The 20,985-nt window shown below is 35.9% G+C and overlaps 1 protein-coding gene across 2 annotated transcripts in view; it reads right to left on the minus strand.

Moving 5' to 3' along the window:
- EEA1 (early endosome antigen 1) overlaps positions 1-20,985 on the minus strand; it is a 143,128-nt gene that overhangs the window by 18,357 nt on the left and 103,786 nt on the right. For both annotated transcript variants that reach the window (XM_056115465.1, XM_056115456.1), the window contains 6 exons: positions 20,214-20,369; positions 18,476-18,615; positions 13,141-13,471; positions 11,236-11,337; positions 9,971-10,165; positions 1,259-1,441 (listed from right to left, as the gene is read on the minus strand). In XM_056115465.1, coding sequence (XP_055971440.1) covers positions 1,259-1,441; positions 9,971-10,165; positions 11,236-11,337; positions 13,141-13,471; positions 18,476-18,615; positions 20,214-20,369 — 1,107 coding nt within the window. The remainder of the gene's footprint in view (positions 1-1,258; positions 1,442-9,970; positions 10,166-11,235; positions 11,338-13,140; positions 13,472-18,475; positions 18,616-20,213; positions 20,370-20,985) is intronic.

Consider the following 20,985-nt stretch of genomic DNA (forward strand, 5'->3'; position numbering starts at 1 on the left):
TGGTCATTCTGGGAGTTCTCTTTTTGAACTTTGCAGCCCTTTCTCCCCGCTCTGTGAAGTAGAATTTTGCACGAAGGAGACGGTGGTCTGATCCGGTTCGAAATTTTGGGACAACAGCGACATCGGTCAGGCAAAACCGTCGATTGAATATGATGTGGTCTATTTCGTTGTGGAATCATCCACCGGGAGACTCCCATGTCCATCGTTTAGATTCTGCCTTCTGGAACTGTGAGTTACCATGAATGGTCTTGGTCGACATGATGAACTCAGACAGTCTCTCACCCTGTTCGTTCCATTCTAGGCCATGGGTCCCGATGTGAAGTTCTTCAGCTGATCTTCTCGGTCCTATCTTGGCATTAAAATCACCCACAATGATCTTGTAGAAGGTGTGGTCTTCTTTATAGAACTTCTCTAGCTCCATGTAGAACTTCTCGATTTCTCTTTCATCATAATGAGATGTTGGTGCGTAGACAACGAAGATAGAAACTGCAGGCAGTGAGCCACATCTATTCAAATGTAAACCTCTGATTCGGGTTGTTAGGCATTCGAATGAATCAATGCTCTTGGCCAAGTTTGTGTTGACAAGGACACCGACGCCTCCAACACCTCTTTTATCGCATGTTCCGAGGAACAATTCTTCTCGAGTGTCGAAAACGGCATGCCTTCTTGTCTCGGTCAGACCAATGATGTCGTACTTGATCATTCGCGCTTGTACCATCAGGTCCTCAATGGATGCATCTGATGCTAGCGTACGTGCACTGAAAGTACAGACGATCATTTTTGTCTTCCTTCGTTGTGGCAGCCTAGGTCGGCCTTGAGATTTTGTCGGCCTCTCCTTTCTCATCCTTCTCAGTGCTGCCATGACGGTGAAGCCTTCAGGGTCAGGTGAATGAGACCAGTTGTAGTTACTGGTTTTGGCATATCGAATACACAACGGATAGCTTGCCAGGCTCTTCCGTGCGGGCGGAATACTCTTGGTAGCTTGCCAGTCTTTCCAAGAGGGACAGAGGTTTTTGGGGCGACCTCTAATCACCCTTTTAGGTGTTACCATATTTGTACCCTATCAAATACGGTACGACAATTCCGGAAGATGGGTATTTAGTGTCTTATGATGTGTCGCGCGGCCGCAAAGCGCCGTGCGGGTCCGGAAAGCGTCCTGAAGTGTGGACACTACTTCCTCTACCCAGCCGTCGCCACATTTAATGAATAACTATAAATAATTTATTGAGATTTCATGAAATAATATAGCTTACCATACCTTAAGATCTTGCCTTATGGCTAGAAGTTCAGATTCCTTCCCGTAGAAATCAGATTGAATCTGTTTCAGATTTTCTTGAGTTTTTTCATAGGTGTTCTGTAATGCTGCCATCTTCTCTTTCTCCGCTGCAAGTTCCTGCGATGCTTGTGTTGACTGCTGCTGCAGTTTATTCTCCAGCTCTGACTGAGACACAGAATAGATATATGAAACAGCATGCACAACAAAAACCATAACCAGATACAAGGTGAAAACCACATAAGGAAGAGTCATGAGAATAAAGTGGACCGTATTTATCGCACTAAATTATTCTACCTTAATAAAAAAATATAACTTGTTTTAGAGTTACAAAGGTCATGAATTTTAATATTCCAAGTCCCAATTCAAAAACCCAAAATTAAAAAGCATTTAAAGGAAAAAAAGTCACTGGAAAGCCCTAAACCTCAAAGCCTCTGGAGACTGAAGCTAACAACTCAAATCTAATGGAGGATGCTGTACTTGTTGTTTCAGAAGATTAACTTAATTTCAGATGGAATCAGGAAGAAATAATGAAAGTAAAAAGGCATTCCTGTACAGAGTATATACTACTTATAACTAAGAGTATATACTACTTATAACTAAGGAAATTTTACAGATCATCCTTATTAAATCAAGGCAGAAAAGGAAAACATATCAAAGGTCCAACCCCTCTGAACTGTTCTGTAATCTCAAGAAAATTCAAGAGATATGAACAAGCTACAACACAATTAAAATAGATGTATAAAAAACACATTTTAAACTTTTAAAAAAATGCAAAAGTACAGTAAAACTTGTTGAGATCACCAATACCCACTTATTCTGAAAGCGAATATTCATCCATGTCCTTGACCACATCTTACTTGACCTCCTACAGATGAAATAATTTTACCCCCCTCTGAAACAACTCTTCAACCTGATTTCTTATGTTCTAGGTTGTCATTCTCTCTCACTGGACACAGCTTTTGAAATTCCTTTACTAGCAACCTCTCTTCTTTTGTTAGATTTCTTTATATTGGGGCTGGAGCGATGGCACAGCGGGTAGGGCGTTCGCCTTACAAGCGGCCAACATGGCCGACCTGAGTTCGATTCCTCCACCCCTCTCGGAGAGCCCGGCAAGCTACCGAGAGTATTCGATATGCCAAACACAGTAACAACAAAGTCTCCAATGGAGACGTTACTGGGCCTACTTGAGCAAATCGACAATCAATGGGAGGGCCTTTACCTTTACCTTTATATTTATTTTATTTTTAGTTTGGGACCACACCCAGTGATGCTTAGGAATTATTCCTGACAGTGCTCAGGGGATCGTATGGGATTCTATAGATTGAACCTGGGTTGGCCATGTGCAAGGAAAGCTCCCAACCCATTATACTATTATTGCTCCGGCCCTGATCTCTTTATGTTTAGATCCCAGGATTCATTTAGCCCTGTATTTGAGAATCATTCTCCCTAAAAAGACCTCAACAAGACTCATGTTCTAGTATTATATCTTTATCAAACTCCTAAATTTGTCTCTAGTCCCAACCTCTCTAAATGAACTCAGGACTCATTATAGGCAAGTACTCTGCTGATAATTCTGCTTAAATGACTGACAACCTATCTCAAGTGGAATTCTTGATTTCTAATAGCAGTCCCACTCATTTGAGGAAGTTGCTACTTCCCCAAGTAAGTATGACTATTACCCAGTTTGATTCTAATAATCTAGAGTTCTTCTTGGTTCCTCCTTTCATTATCTCTGACCAAGAAATCAACAGATCTTGATAATCCAAATTTCTAGAAAAAATCTCATATTGTTACTTCAAAAACACTTTAATGCATACCAACATCATGTACTGTCTGTACAACTGCAATAGTTTTGATTCCTATTTCCTCAATGAGATTATACTATTCTCTGCTCAAAACTTTCTAATCAATTCTCATTGTTCCTTGCATAAGACAAACCATTCTACTATCTCATGATCTATAATTTTGCAGGGACATGCTGTGACTCTTATTACCCTCTCTGAGCTTATCTCATACCAGTATTTCTCTATCCCACAATCATTTGATCACTTGATCAATTGACATCCTGTTACTCATCGATTTGTTTGAGCGGGCACCAATAACACCTCCATTCGTCCCTGTCACATGCTACTGTAGTCCAATGGCGTCTGCTCGTTCGAGGAACACAAAGAGCCTCAAACCGATGGTTCAGGGTCTTGACAAAGCAGTCTGACCATCTTGTAGGTAGGCGGCCATGCGATCTTTTGATGTCCTGTGGAATCCAGTTGGTAACAAGACCACTTCTCATAAACGATGTCTTCGTGAGATTCAGCTGTAGTCCGACCTTTCCACACTCACAGTTGAAGTCGGCCAGCATTTGTGCTGATTGGCTAATGTTTGGTGTTATTAGAATGATGCCATCAGCAAAGCGAGGGTGGTGTAGTTGCCGGCCGTCTATCTTCGTTCCCATTCCTTCCCATTCCAGGCATTGCATGACGTTCTTGAGGGTGGCACTGAAGAGTTTCAGGAAAATGGTATCACCCTGCCAAACCCCTCTCTTGACATGGATGATCACTTCCTTGTAGAATGGTGAGATCCTGGTAGTGAATCCGTAACACAGCTCATGGAAGATCCTGATGTATTGAGTTTGAACGCCCTGTTTTGCTAGGGCTTCAATGACCATGGCTTGGAGGCCAGCCACACATGCTAGGGTAAAAGGGAGCTCAGATAGAGAAGGGAGCACCAAATAAAGGGTGTTGGGAGGATCCTCCCAGGATGGGAGAAGCATGCTGAAAGTAGACTATAGACCAAACATGATTGTCACCCATTGCCTCTTTTGCAAACCACAACACCCAATAAGAGAGAGAGAACAAAAGGGAATGCCCTGCCACAGAGGCAGGATGGGATGGGGGGGATAGGGGGTGGGAGGGATACTGGGTTCCATGGTGGTGGGAAATGGGCACTGGTGGAGGGATGGGTATTTGATCATTGTATAATTGAAACCCAAGCACAAAAATTTGTAAGTCTACAATTGTACCTTATGATGTCTCACTAATACAAATTTAAAAAAAGAAAAGGCCTTCTTTAAATCAATGAACGTTAGACAGAGTGGCATCTTGAACTCCCGAGAAACCTCAGTGAGCTTGGTTACCATGTGGATATGGTCGACTGTGCTGAATCCTTTTCGGAACTTGGCTAGTTCTCATGGTTGTCTTTCATCTAGTGTTCTGCCAATTCTATTCAGGATGACTCGAGTGAACAGCTTGTAGATGACAGACAATAGGCAGATCTCCCTTCTTGTACAGTAGTACAGTCCTGCTGGTTTTCCATTGGGACGGAACCTTGCATTCAGACACGTAGTATGTGAAGAGCCAAGCCAGTGTATTGATGAGTGCTGATGGCAGGTTCTTCAGGTGTTCAGGTCTCTCCCACAATACTTATTTTAAATTGGTCTTCTGTTTTCAGAAAATTCTACACTTGTCCTAGGTTTCAGATATTTGCCCAACTCAAATATTTCATGTACAAACTCATACTCTCTTCAAAGATCATTGCTTGCTCAATCTTTGGTAGGATTCTGTTTCATTACTGACTTTCATAGAACCATCAGCAGTTACTACCCTTAAGGAAATGTAAGCATCATGAGAAAAGTTCTTTGTGTGTCTATATCTCCAACACCTAGAATTGTACCATAAGCATAAAATCAATGTCTAGCAATATTTCTTGAATGAATAGCTGGAAAATAAATTGCAGATGACGTTCCTGAGATATATATTAAAAGGCTATTGTAGGAGCAATAGTACAAGGGTTAAGAGACTTGCTTTGCAAGTGACCCACCCAGGTTGAATACCCATTACTGCAAGTGGTCCCCCTTCCCCATGCTCCAAAACAGTCAGAAATTATCCTGAGCACAGGACCAGAAAAAGCCCCTGAACACTGCTGAGTGTGACCCAGAAACAACAAAAAGATGAACAAACAATAGCTGAGAGAAGGAAAAAAGAGCCTTGACTAATACTGTGGCATAAGAAATGAAAATACATGATCTAGGAGGCCAGCTGGAGGTAGTGCTATGGACAAGAGAAGGGCACTGAACCCTTATACACTACCTGGTAATATACTCCTGTCACTGTCCCTGCAACTTTGCTTGAAATTGTTCATATTAGGATTTTCTAGACAATTTTTTTTTCATGTTGAAGACTACTGCATTTACTTTACTTCTTTTCACAAACTGAAGTTTTCTTTCTCTTTCATCACCAAATGGCTTTTAACTAAGCCCTCACAAAGTCTCAATAATGACCATAATGGTTTCTAGAAAACCCATTTTTTGAGCCTGTCTTATCTTTACTCAGACTGTTCACTAATTTTTTAAAAAATAGATGGCTTGGGCCAGAGCAATCATACAGGGGTTAAAACACTTCCCTGGCATGCAAACCATATCACTTTAACCCTAAGCACCGTATATGGTCCCTTAAGCACAGCTAGGAGTGACGCCTGAGAAAAGAGAGGAGAGCAAGCCCTGTGCATTGTTAGGTATGAGTCAAAATCAAAACAAGTCGTTTGATATTCAAATGATTCAGATGTTTGTCTTTAAGAAGCTCTGAGGGAAATTTGAGGGAAATCTATTTGAGGGAAATAGAAAATAAAAAAAAAATCATTGCCATAGCTTGATAACAGCCATGAAAATAAATGCAAAGTTCCAAAGAATACAGGAAGTCATTTATAATTTATCTTTCACAAACTAATCAGCTTTTTCTCTAAAGCAGATTAAATTACATTTCTCTTTTCCTAAAATCCTTTAGTCCTTTATTGTTAAAAAATTTAAAGTAGAAATAACTGCATAAGACATACTATGTTCTGACCATCCAATTCTGTAACCTTATCTCCCCAATTATCCACTACCATATGCTCTATATTTTTATAATATATTTACAGCTTATTTAAAGCTTCGCAAACTTTGCTAATACTGTTTTCTCTTCTGAAGTGTTTAATTTCCTTTGATTTAGCCTTTCAAAATTAAAGACCCAGTTAAAGTGCTATTGCCTCTCAAAAACTAGTCAAATTTTCCACTAAGATTAATTTTTTTCTTATAGTTTTGATCAAATTCAGTGTCATTTGACTATTATAGCTTTAAAAAATAATTCTATATATGTATAAAGGTCTGGCATGATAGTACAGTGGGTAGGGCGTTTGCCTTGCATATGGCCAACCTGGGTTTGAGTCCTCTGTCCTTCTTGGAGTGCCTAGCAAGCTACCGAGAGTATCCTGCCCACACGGCAAAGCCTGGCAAGCTACCTGTGACATATTCAATATGTCAAAAACAGTAACTAGTCCCACAATGGAGACGTTACTGGTGCCCACTCGAGCAAAAGGATGAACAGTGGTGGGGGGTGGTGGCGGGAACAGTGCTACATATATGTAAAGGTACATATAATTACATATTCTTTTCACATACATACAATACCTATACTAGATATCGGTGTAGGATAACATTGATTTGTCTTTTCTACCTTTCCACAGGGAGCTTAGGTTTATCGGGTTACACCCATCTCAGTGCTCCCGAGTCATTACCATTCCTTTGCTTATCTGTAACCTCTTTCTTTGTGCCCTGCTTCCCCAACCAGTCTATTACCTTTTTCCCCTAATCAAACTCTGTTAACTTGTAAGGTCAGATCTTTCAAAGGACACTGGACTTGTATTCATAAGTGAAATACCGCTTTTCTCCTTCTCTTATGTCCTTTTGCACAGTTTACTTTAAAGCAATATACTTTTAGTATAGACAAAGGAAGACAGTTAATGCTATGCTTTCATAACTGGGAGTTAATTGACTAAGAATAATATTCACCCCTGGGCATCTTTTTTCTGGACTTAAGCCTCCAGCTTCCCTTACTTCCTAGCACCCCAAAAGATGGATCCCGACAAGGGACTGGATGGACCCAGGGCAAGCTGTGAGCTACCCAGGCATTGAAATCGGCAAGGCCTAAGTGTCACAATACTGAACTATAAGTTAAGAGCATGGACAAATTCTGTCATGATCCAAAAAGTAACTACTAGACCAGAATCCTGCTAGGGTCAGGAAAAACTAATCTGGCTTAAGCACTGTAGTCTGAGATCTATAGCAAAATGCCCCCAAGACAGCCATCCTATAAGCTTAATGTATCTCTTACTGTGTCCATACAAATGACTAATCTTATGAATGATTATATGTTTGTTGGACTAAGGAAAGGAGAAACACACCCATAGATGGAATTTCACTCTTGGGTGGGTCATCCTACTGAATAAAAGTTTGTCCTAGAAGAAGCTTCCCCCGAGGGAAGGACTTTACCTCTGTTGATTGCATGACCAAACCTATGTGTAATCCCCAATCTCTCATCCTTTGGGATATAACTAAGGCTGTTAAGAGTGGGCTGGGAGATCCAGAAGAAGGATAGAGAAGAATGAAGAGGAAAATTGGGAGAAGAATGAAGGGGATCGGGGAAGGGATGAGCAAGAAAAATGGAGAGGATATTTGGAATAAACTGCAATTAATAACAGCCTGGCCCTCATTCCCTCCATCTCCACCCATTGCCATCAGCCACCCCAGGGTGGGGGAAGTGCCGCAAGACCACAGAACACAGGCAGCGAGGGAGAGAAAGAACCGAGGCCTTTGAAAATTAATTTTTTGAATACACAACAGACATAGTATAGCATTTAAGGTACCTGCCTTGCTATGAAAGACCTAAGTTCGATTCCAGGCACCACAGATGGCCCCACAAGCCAGTTGAGAAGTGAACCCTGAGCTCAGAGTTAGGACTAAACCCTGAGTACTGTTGGATATGACTAGAAACAAACAAAACTCATGAGCCTCTTGAGAACAGGGAGTAATAGTGATCATTCTATCCTGACTTAAGATTAAATATAATACAGAAAAAGTCATATCTTTATTGAAAACCTACTCCTATAAAGTTACAATAATTACAAAAAGTGATCCAAAAGGCTGGACACGTGTTTCGCATGAAGACATGCAGGAAGTCCTTGTTTGATCTCTGGTATTGCATGGTTTCCAGAGCACTACCAGGAGCAACCCCCAACAGTGAGCTCTGTTAGTGTGGCCCAAAATAACAAACACAAAAAATAAAAACTAAACAACAAAAAAAGGTCAATACAAAATACAAATTGTTCTCATCCCCCTTTCTCTACTGTAAAATACCAAATGCTGGGGATTGAATCTAGGTCAGGTGCATGTAAGGCAAGTACCTTATATGCTGTACACTCTCCAGCCCTAAAAAGGAGTCGTTTTATATGAAACATTGAGAGCAGACATAAATTTAAGATTTAAAAACTGGATGACTAATTTTAAGTATGAACTACTACATAGATGATTTGAACAAAGGTCATTTCTTCCAAATTATTTTCATACCCTTCGTGATCATTTTCCTTCCCCACCCCTTTTTTTTTTTTGCTCTTTGAGTTACACCCAGCGATGCTCAGGGGTTCCTCCTGGCTCTGTGCTCAGGAATTACTTCTGGCAGTGCTCAAGGGACCATATGGGATGCTGGGAATAGAACTCGGGTCAGCCACGTGCAAGGCAAACACCTACCCACTGTGCTATCACTCCTGCCCCTTCTCCCCTCCTCAAGTTTTTGGCAAATGCTTCTGCTTTCTGTCAGTATAGTTTTTTTTCTAGATTTTATGTAAATGGAATCATACTATAGTTTTGAGTCAGATTTTCACCTAGTATAGTGCTTTTGAGTTGTTCCATTTAATTTCTCGAGTCCTGCTTTGTAAATACAAACCCTATTTTGCTTGTTCATGCACAGTATTTTATTTTTATTTATTTTTATTTTTTAATAACAAATCAACATTTATTTTACATTCAATTCTCATTAGTTTTCTAATATTCGCAGTGATTTTATTATAATTTTTTACATATTAATAAAGATAAACGTAATTTATAACATAATATTTTCTAATATAAAGCAAATATTCCCTTTATGAAGATAAAACAACACTGTAAAAAGCCTACTCAGATTTTACACTTTAGATCTTTTTTAAAAAAATATTTATTTTTGCTTATCGATATTTTATTATTTTTAATTTTTTAATTTTTATTAGTGAGATACCATGAGGTACAGTTGTAGACTTACAAACTTTTGCATGCACAATATTTAGAGACATTTCTAGTTTCCATTTTTTTTTTTTTTGCCAATATGACAATAGTGTTATGAGTTTGGAGTTTGTGTTTTTTTTTTTAACTTAAAATTTCTCTTGAGTAAATTATTAGAATTGTTGTCCTCATATGTAAATACGTATTTAACATCAAATTTTCTTTTTTTTTTAAATCCTGTATCAGAGTGATTTATGCTGCTTACTTTCATACTTTTCGTGTCAAATGCTAGGATGTGTTTAGGGGCTCTCTCCGCCCTTGGAGAAGCCCGTGTTCTCTCTTGAGTACATTATTCTCTCACTCTCTCCCCTCCACACCCTAAAAATCCTCCAAATAAAATCTGTCCTACTTAAAAAAAAAAAAAGATAATCTTATTTGAAGCAGAAAAATTACCCTATAGTTACAAAATTCATAATCATGACAAACCATAGTCATATTAAATTCCATACTATTTAGTTATACAGAAATATTTTGAGTATATATAAAAATTTTTTATAATTAATCTGTGTTAACTAAATTACTTTACTTGCAAACCTTTTCTTCCTATAAGAATTAAACACATATCATATTACTACCTTCTGTGCCAGAGCAGTCTTTACTTCTCCTTGTAGTGCTTCAATTTGCTTTTTCTTCTGTTCAGTCAGTTGTTTGAGCTCGTTAATGTTCCCTTGAAATTGCTGCTGTTCTTTTTCCTTTTGCTTTAATGAATCCTGAGCCTGTATGATCTGATCCTGCACTAAACTGAGTTCCAACTTCAACTGATGAGAAATCTACAAGAAAAGAAAATTTATTTATATTAATTTATTCCTTCAACACACAATTATTGACTGACAAGCAATACTCCAGGGGTAAACTATTGAGTCTACTGATCACAAGTTCAATAGAAAATAAACAAAAAACACCCTGTGCTCATGGAGTTTTTAGAACTGACATAATTCACTGCAGATCACATGCTCAATTAATCATCAATATTTGTTTATTAAACAATATTTATATAGAACTTGTAGGAATTATTCTAGCATTTGCTTGTATCATAAAAATAAGAATATAAATTTTCAGAACTTTGGGATATCTAATATCTGTTAACAATATTTTCAAAATGCTACTTAGCCATTTAGTAAGACTAAATACATTTCTGACATATGTTTACTGTTACAATAAATTACAATATAAGTTATCTCACTTACAACTGTGGGCATAATTTTGCTATCATCTTGCTTTTATAAGCTATAAGGATTTAGGGTTTTTTTTATTCAAATAGGTGTATTATAGAAATCATACTGAGGTTCTTCTATGGCCAAGGTAGAAGAACTATTGCTGCTCTTACAAAGTTTTTTTTTCATGTGTTTTCTGTTTATTCTTATTTCAAGTGGGGGAGTCCACACAGCATTGCACTTGGGGGCTACTCCTGGCTTGGTGCTCAGAGGTACTCAAGGTGGTGCTTTAAAGGACCATATGGTACTGGTCACCAAATATATCATTAATAAAAATGCCTTAAAATTAAAATTTCTTAAAAGCTCATTTTCATTAAAAGTTTTTTTATCAAGACATTTTTCAACCATATTTCCTAACCTAGATTATCTAATTATAATACTAAATTTAGTTAACATTATTTTCTAACTTTATTAACTATGGTTCCTTATTTTGGGACTTTTATTATAATAAACTTGAATCTTTTTAGTAGTAAGTTGAACATGTGGCATTTTTAAACTATGGCCCAGTACATTTTAGAGAACTAAATCTTCCTTTCAATTAGGTGTTCAGTATAAAAATTTGAGAAACATAAACATTATCATGCTTTATACATTCATTTTTTACATGAAAACAAAGAAAATCTTACCTCCTTCTCTTTTTCAAGTGACTTTTCCAGTTCATTTTGAACCTTAAGTGTGCTTTCTGTCTGTACTTGAAGTTGAGACTTTAATTCTTTACATGTCTTTTCCTAAAAAAATGGAAACTACATTATGCAGAAAATATTTATAGTGAGTTTAAGAAGTTTGATATACAAATTTAGTATGATCCAAAAGTATATAAGTGTATATATATATATATAAAATAAAATAACTGATAGTTTAAGACAGGATAAAATGATACATTCCAATTATAAAATCAGAAAAATATAGCAGTAAAGTAGTAGGGAAATCAAAAGGCTAAGTATTTTGAGTTCAAACAATAGTGAAAAGAAATACTTTAGACAATTTTTAAAAAGCAGTTTTTAAAGCACATTTGTTAGGCAGTGGGAAAGAAACCTGTTCTTGGAACAGAATACAGGACCGCACACATGTGACATATGTGCTCTAATAGTGGCCCTAAAAACACACATTTATATCACAAAATTATGACGTGCTGACTACACTATACTGAAGGTACAGTACAACAAAACAAGTTACAAGAAAATTAAAAATAGAACTTTTGAAAGGAATGAAAATATTAAAAATAATCAGAGAGGTATAAAGATAGGAAACATTTTACAGAAACAAAAAAGAACATGATTGGGCCAGAGCAATAGTACAGGAGGCAGAGCTCTTGTCTTGCATAGTGCCAACCCAGACTGGATTAAGCTTAAGCTTCCCAAGAGCAATGCCAAGGGTGATCCCTGAGAAAAGAGCCAGGAGTATCCTGAGCACCACAAGGTGCAGCCCAAAAACAAAAGGAACATGAAAGTGAAGCTATTGGAGCCACAGCAATAGTACAGCGGGTAGGACATTTGCCTTGCATGCGGCTGACCCAGGTTTAATCCCCGGCATCCCATATGGTACCTCAAGCAACACCAGGAGTAACTCCTGAGTGCAGAGTCAGGAGTAAGCCCAGAGCATCACTGGGTGTGACACAGCCCCCATCCCCCCCCCCCCCAAAAAGAAAAGTGAATGCTATCATCATAAATGCAAAATGTTTTTTTTTCCTATGACTGACCTTTATACTGGAAATAAAAAGAGAGGTTTATTTTTGTTCTAAGTCTGTATTATTATTCTAAGTCATTTAAACAATTTCTGAGACTGTTTTCTCAGGGAGCGGGGGCTTTGTCCAGCAATATGGCTCAAGAGTCACTCCCGGCAGTGCTTGGAGGACCATATCTGGTGCTGAAGGTTCACCCAGGATTGGCGGCATGCAGGGCAAGTGCCTTACCTGCTGTACTATTTCTCTGGGTCTACAATTTAAGTTTGTTCTATTTTATCTCTAAGCAGAGGACTGGAACATCCAGCCCACATGACAGATAAGCCCATGAAATCATATGTTCTAGTCCTGGTAGACGATAAGATGGATACAAATGGTTCTCGTCAATGCCATACAGCCCATCTATCTGCCTGTATTACATGCCCAGTGAAACATGTTATAAATATCCAAATGACCTTTGTCAGAAAAAAAGGTTCCCCAAGCCTGCTTTAAGATATAGCATTAACTACTGTTTTAGAAAATTCATTAACAATTAAGAAATTTTATAGTATTAGAATTAAAAATCTGAACAAGTTATTCTGATTTTCAAGAATCAGAAAAACGTTCAACTAGCTAAATTCTCTATGGAAAGACCCCTCAAGATAAACATGCTACATTCTCCCAAATGCAGCATCCTACCATCTAAAAAATACATCCCAATACCTTATTTTCAAGTTAGGCAATCCCAATTCCTTTTTCAGACAAACCATTTAACGAGGATAACAATTCAACAAAAAATTAGGTAGAGAAAAAGGGTGTATTTCATATAAAGTTATCACTTTGATTTAATAAAGCAAATGTACTCACTAACCAAATCTAATATAGCAGATTTTCCTTTCTGACTTTGCTTTTCATATTCACTTTTGGTGTTTTTCAAAGAATCAGAAACTTTTGATAATTTCTCTTTTGTTGTAGAAAGTTCGGTCATTAGAGTTTCTTTCTCCATCTTCATTTTTTCTAGTTCTGTTGCTGCTGTTTGAATTCTGCTATTCAATTCCTTGTGTTGTATCTTTGCAGCTTGATTTAAATTTTCAATTTCTTGTTTAAGGACTATTTTTTCTTCTTCTTGTTTTGAAAGCATCTGTTTAATATTTTCAAGAGCTTCAGATTTTTTCTGTAGATCCAACTTTGTATTGGATACTCTAAATATTTAAAAAAAACCTCTTTAGTAACATAATTTATCACTGAGAACAAGTAAGTAACTTATTACTTATTAAAACTTACTTTTGTGGTTCAGGAATAAAATAACAATAATAACATGATGTCATAAAATCACACAACTGGGGAAAAAAAGCTAAAGAACATATTATATATTAATTTACCAGATGAAGACCTTCCTGAAGACAAATAAGTTGGAGTAAGCTCAAGGCCATCTATGACTCCTAGTTTACCCAATTTTATCTACTTCCTTGAACTCAAATGAACACACAGCAGACTGGCCAATAGAAACATTTTTTCGTACGCCCTGAAAATCTCATTTTGTTAGTCCTAAAAGTACATAGATAATTTTGCCTTTCTGGAAAACATACAACATGGGTTTTGGTAGATCTTAAATTTTTTAAGTTTAATACAAAATTATAAATTAAATTTTTTTTAATATTTCATTTCAAACACTTGATCTTAGCCAAAAGGCAAAGAAGAAATTTTCATTTCAAACAAATTAAAAAATAAAGATATACTTTGATTTTATCTAGAAGATTATACTGGATATTTGCAATGATTTCCCTTAACCCAGATTTTCTATATCTGAACAAATAGTTGTAACTACAAGAAACTGAAAACTATAACTTGTTAGTTCAATTAAACTACAGATTTCTGTTTTTATACTGGAAATGAGGCCTATCATATTCTAAAAGAAACACATATATTAAAGGTGATTCTTAAATAAGAAAAATATAGCAAAGTAATATTGTTTCTAGTATGCATATTATAATACACTGACACTGACACTGTAATTTTTTATTTATTTTGCTTTTTTGGTCACACCTGGCAATGCACAGGGTTATTCCTGGGTCTGCATTCAGGAATTATTTCTTGCATTGCTCAGGGGACCATATGGGATGCTGGGAATCGAATCTGGGTTGGCCACATGCAAGGGAAACACCCTACCCTCTGTACTATCCACTCCAGCTCCTGACACTGTAATTTGTGTTAAGCTACATCCAAGTTTGAGCCACCAATAAAATGTGCAAACATAAACACGTTAAGTATATTTCATTATCATTATTGATCCAAAAACATGCTGAAGAGGGGTCATTAAAAGATGTACTGGTCATTTACTTTATGTTAGATATTAATTCAGTCACAAAACTACATTTCTACATTGAAATTTTTTAAATCTTGACTCTAGAAACTCATACTAAGTTCTAAAGAATAGCTAGGAAAGATGAAATTCATTCATAGGATACAATATCTCAATGAGTTTTAGAAATCTAAATAGAAAGTCATATACTCTAATCCTATTTTACCATTTTAATTTAATTAAAAATCCTTAACAAGCAACCTTTAAAAGTAGGATTTGTTTATATTTTTAGTATGTTAACTTTCTCATGATTACTTATGTAAATTAAGAGGCAAAACAATGAAAAAGAAAAAGTCCTGTATAGTCTATGCCTTTTTAAATATTAATAAAAGTGTTATTTTTTTAAGTAATGAACATATCCACAATCATACTGGAAACTTTAAAACTATCAGAAACTGATAAAACCACCAGAGTGGGGAAAAAACCACAAGGATATAAAAAGATTAAAACAACACTATCAACCACCTTGACTTATTATTATATACATAACACTTCTATACAACAGCAGAATACACATTTAAGCACATGGAAAAAATACCATGATAAACCATACGATATAATAAAACTGTTTAAAAAGTTCAAATTTAACCTGTATTACCTGACCATACTGAAACTATAAATCAATAACAATAAGGTATCTGGAAGAGTCCTCCAAATATTTGAAAAGTTAACATATTTCTAAATAATCATGCTTCAAAGAAAAGTATCATAAAGGATATTTAAAAATTATATAATTGCACAGTAATGAAAGCACACCTAAGGATGGGAGTAGGAGGGAAGGAGCTGGAAGCACAGATGTTGTGGGCACTATGAAAGAAAAGCACTTTATTCTGTCATTTGGGGTGAGCCCTAAGATCATGGGTAAGGTTTAGTCAAACCCCACTATGCTGACCTATCCCTCCTTTCCAAGGTAGAAATGTAAAGGAACCCATGGGAGAAACATCTGTATAGAACAGTCAGATAATATTTTATAATATTTAAAAATAGTAAAAAAGATTTCGTATATGTGGGAACCTCTTAGAGTTCAGAAACTGAGAGCTCAACATAGTATGAAAACAAGCCATATATGATTGAGCCCACTAAAAATGTAAAGAACTATGGAGCTTACAATGACCATCTCTCTACAAAGAGAAGAACCACCTCAGAGGTTCTTATCTTCATGGTGATAAATCATTAAGTAACATAAAAAATAAAATCTATCTTTCAACTACCTAGGCACTGGAAACTATGATGTTACCATCAAGGAATTTGTGAGGCATAAATGCACCTCTGTATCCTCAAATTCAAAGTATCAGGGCACAATTTACTAGATATGAAGACAAGAATATTTTTATCATCACTCCCCAAACAAGAATTAAACCATGAAGGTGTCAGTTATTCACTCTAATGGGAATTGTTTGATTTTTCTGACGGGTATCAGACTATCAGTCTCCAGCTTTACTAGTAGAGTTAAGATCTCTCAACTCCTTGATACGGTCATGTCTACCAAGTAGCCAGAGAAACCTATTTAAAAGACATTTAAAGACAGAATCTACTGAAATTTGACTAGTCTACAAGTCTTCCTATGAGTACATCCAGATAAAGTAAAATTTATTTTTATTTATCAAAGTTCTGATGAATTATGTGTCCAATGAAGATCTCAGGGCAACATCCAACCCATAGATCAACATCTAGGGCAAGTAACACTAGAGATTAATGATACTTTGATATTGAAGAGAAGATGCCCCAGATCAATATTGTCATGGAAGACTCACAGCCTTGCTCAAATTCAGCACAAACCTATCACAGGGCAGTTGAAACTGAGCCCAGCCCCCACTACCATCATCTTTCAGAGCTGCACGAATGTAACACTCAGGCATAAAGGGACACATATGAATTAGTTTTTCTGGTAGCAGCAAATGCCATAAACCAGCACTTGTGAACCGTGGGCCAGGGTCAAAGTCAGCTATAGCTGAGCTCAGCTCTACAGCAACTACAGGGCACTTGATACTCCCAACAGCAAATCCAGGCCCACAAAAACTCATGGTCATGGGTAACAGTTTTACAAATGTTTGTTCCTAATAACTGGTCAGGCGGGATCATACTCACATCAGCAATTCTAGCCCTAATGTAACACCATGAACAAACAAGAATTCAACTGCTTCAACAGATAGGAACTCAGTGAAGTCTTCAAACTTGCAAGTCTATAAACTATCTGAGGAAAATTAATAGCAACAATGCCACTGATGGTCAATGAAATGAAATCGGAAGACAACACCATTAGTGAGCTCAAAGAGTTTACAAGAAAGCATTAAAATCCTCATTAAAACATAAATAAAGGAGCTAGAGGGTATAGCAGATGAGCTAAAAAAAAAGTCGCATAAGTGAGATCTAGTAGCATAATGGAAGCTGAAACTCAAATTAGTGACCTCAAGGATAAGATATAGTATATCAACGGAGGAGAAATTAAGCGTAATTTTTAAAAGTGAAGAAAACATTACAAATACATGAGACGGCATTAAAAAGAGTAACATTCACATCATGGGAATTCCAGAAGAGAGAGGGGAAAATGAAGGACAGGAGGGAAGGAGGGAAGAAAGGGGGTAAGGAAGGAGGGAGGGAGGGTGGGCTGCTAGAGGAAGAAACAGTACCAGATAATTTCCCCAATATGCTATGGGAGACAAGTACTCTGAGTGAAGAAATTCAGAATTTCAAACAAAACCATCCCAAACAGAACATGCTGTAAACCAAAATGGCAGGAAACAGAAAAATAAACTTCTAAGAGTAGCAAAATGAAAAACAAAGATTTACATATAAATGAACCACTTTAAAACTCATATGGCATTTTTGAAAAATGAAATTCTATAAATCAGAAGACAATGGTATGGTAAATCTTGATGAGAAGAACCTCCAAGAATGCCACTCCTGCTAGGTTACACTCAAGACTTGAAGAACAGATTTTCAAACAACAACTAAATTGATTCATTGTGTCTAAATTAGCTCTGCAAGAAATACTAGTCCTCTTTAAAAGGTAAGTAGATATTAGAAAGCAGAAATACACAAGGAAGCCATAAAATGGGGAAAAGACGGAAATTAGCCTGAGTAAGACTCATTTGCTTTAAATTCAAAGGGATAATAATCTTAAAACTTCAGATGTAAATGGCACAGTAAACTTAATGTGAAAATACTTAGAAATTAACAAGAAAATACAAGCAAAAGCAGATCACCACAATATAAAGGCCAGCTTCAAAGTGCATAGAGAAGTGCATATTTTTATAAGAAAAAGTCAAAGAAACCATGTCAAACTGGAAAAACTCAAATCCATAAAATGGCATTAAATTCTTTGACATCAATGAATCCAAATGTAAATGGATGGAACTCCCCAATCTTTGGGCAGAACTAGAGGATATGATGTTAGTGAATAGGGAAGAGGCAAAAGTCAGATGATCTCACTCAGATGTGGTATATAATAAAATAAAGCAAGGAAATAAACAGTATCTAGAAAAAACAAGATCCTGGACTTTGACTATAGTGCTGAGGCTACCAAATTGAAGGGAAAGTGGAATTGGGAAATAGGAAGAAAATGCCAGACTAAAAGAGATAAAAGGACAATAGTGCAGGGTCTTTGGCACTTTGCTGATAGCAAGGTGCAGTAACTCTGAACCAAAAGTATAAATTATAACATTACTGTAACAACATTATCTCAATAAAATAAAATATTAAGAATAAATTAGAATAATAAAAATTAATAGAATCAATATAAAGAACACTTAATTATTTTTAATTACTAGGATAGCAAAACTAAAATCTTAAGGAAATGTTAATATTTAGTTTATAAACCTCTCCTATAAATAATTTAGCTTACATTTCTTTCTCCATTTCAAGTTGCTTATTCAATTCAGTACTTCTAAACTCTAAATCTGTATTTAACTGTCTTAGCTGTTGCAAATCCTGCAGAACTTGCTCCTTGTTTGCTTTAATTTCAATTGTATCAGCTTCTAATTTCTAGAGAAGAAAAACAGCATAGTAATTATGTACAATTACTGTTTTGTATTGATATAAATTTAGAGTAATCATATTTATTACCTGAATAAAATTAGCTCACAAAAGAAAACACAGGCAATAGGTTCACACATGGCCATCCTGATAATTATGCACATTCAGAAATGAAATAGTGTTGTCATGCTACCCTTCTAATGAGCATTTTGGCCCTACACATAATATTTAAATCCTGATATGCTTCTTGGTCTAGTTTGACTCTTGTTCTTCAATGAAGTTTCTGTCTCATACACTTACCTATGTAATATTACAAAATTTATAAAATCAATTAGTTTTGACATGTTTTAATTAATATTTTGATAGTTTAATAATTTTTGCCCTATGTATCTTATAACCCTATAAGAATATTTGTGGTTCTCAACATTTATATTGAATGTATGACGTAACAAATCTTATAACATTACATCTTTATGAAAGATATAGAATACTTCAAAAAATAACAACTATAAAATATCAAATAGCTGGTAATCCCAGGATGTAATATTGACTCTAAGTAACCTTTTTGAGGAGGAAGAGGATGAACTGGTGGTTTTAAGGGGTTACCCCCAGGTCTATGCTCAAGGGACCACTGGTACCAGAGATCAGACAGGGCCTCCTGCAAACAAAGACCTCCTCTGAACATGCGCTCAGCCTGTTTAGCTCTTTCTCCAATTTTGAAAAGTATTTCTTTAAAATAAACTTCCAAAACATTTTAAAGATTTTTTAAAAATCTTCAAAATATTTTGAAATTAAGTTTGTATTTGACTTTTCAGTAATATTAATTTTCTGTTCTTTTAAGCCACTACATAAAGTAATTTATCGTTATTATTACCATCAACCATAGAAAAGGGAAATAAACTCAAAAACAGAATCATAAATGTAGTTCAATTTCAATGTTATATTGGCACAGATGTACATAAATACAGATACACATTTCATGATTCTATAATCATATTTAAGTGCCTCATCTACAGTAACAAGAAATTTTGGTTTAATTGATAGGAGCTCAAGAGCTCCAATTTGATAAACCCATCCATGATATGACTAGGAAGTTAATCTCTCTGATAATTAAACACTTTGACTTGAATTTGAGTTACACCAAAGTGTCAGTTTTATTGTGGTCTCTAGTTACTATTATTTAGAAACAAAATCTGAATAGTGAAAATGTAAATTTTAAACAGGAAAAGGTCTACCATATCTGAAATGATTATCCTGGAATAAGGAGGTAAGGGTCTGGAAGAATCATAGAACAAAAGTGAGTTTACAAACAACAAACTGGTGATATCTTTGTAATTATAGTGTAAAACCCAAGTCTGCTTCTCTATGAAATAGTCATACATGTAATGGAACCAATATATATGTTAACTGTTATTTGTAAAACCTATTCATCAGTTAGTTAAGAAATTGAAAATAAATATGAAATTCAAAATTATGACATAAATTTTTTAAAATTTTATAGCATAATTTTACCTTTTTAAAAATAAAGATATTTTAGTCTTTCTATATCATTTTTTATTACTGTGGCTGTACAAAATACAGTTAGCTTCCATATCTTTTATACAAACCTTAATTTGGCCTTCCAGAGCTTCAGTCTTCTGCTCTAAAGAAAGACATTTCTCTTTATGTTCTTTAAGATTACTTTCCAGCTGACTGCAATGTTCATGCTTTTCCTGCAACTTTGTAGTGACCTGATCTAATTGAGTAGTGATCTTATTTAACTCCTACAGAAAAAAGAAAATTGAAGAAAACTGGTAAGGTTCTATTTGGGAAGGGTTATCACTCTCCCAAAATGGCTGGCCAAAGAAAATTAAGAACTCCAATTTTTGTTAAAAAAATATTTGAAGTAAGATCAGAGAAGTCTCATGAAGTATCATGTTATATTTACACATCAATAAAAAGAACTGATCTTAAATCTTACATAATCTGAGATACTAAGTTTATATGGACAAAAGCTTAGTAGCTTTTTGATGTTTTTCTAAGAAGGGCTATTTTTAGAAACCCAAAGATATTAACATGAAACAGGCTGCTAATGGTATCTTACGATAATTAAATATTTTCAATATTAAAATCGCTATTTTAGAAAATAATATTTGTGGTGCCACCAACAGGTCAACCAGTACTTGCAGGGTGAGTCCATCAGCAGTCTGATATTGCCTTCAGGCTTCCTGACACCCCAAAATTGGCACTGTGCATTTGGCCAGACCCCAACAACTTGGGACCAAGTTTACCAAGAAATTAAATGGCCAAAAGTTAGGTATGTGGAAGCCATGTCCACAAACCACCTCCAGCTCAGCTATACAAGCTCATTTATTGGCCTTATTACAGAGACCCATAGAT

This window comes from Sorex fumeus, unplaced genomic scaffold (assembly GCF_029834395.1).
Source record: "Sorex fumeus unplaced genomic scaffold, SorFum_2.1 ptg000003l, whole genome shotgun sequence".
Lineage (NCBI taxonomy): Eukaryota > Metazoa > Chordata > Mammalia > Eulipotyphla > Soricidae > Sorex > Sorex fumeus.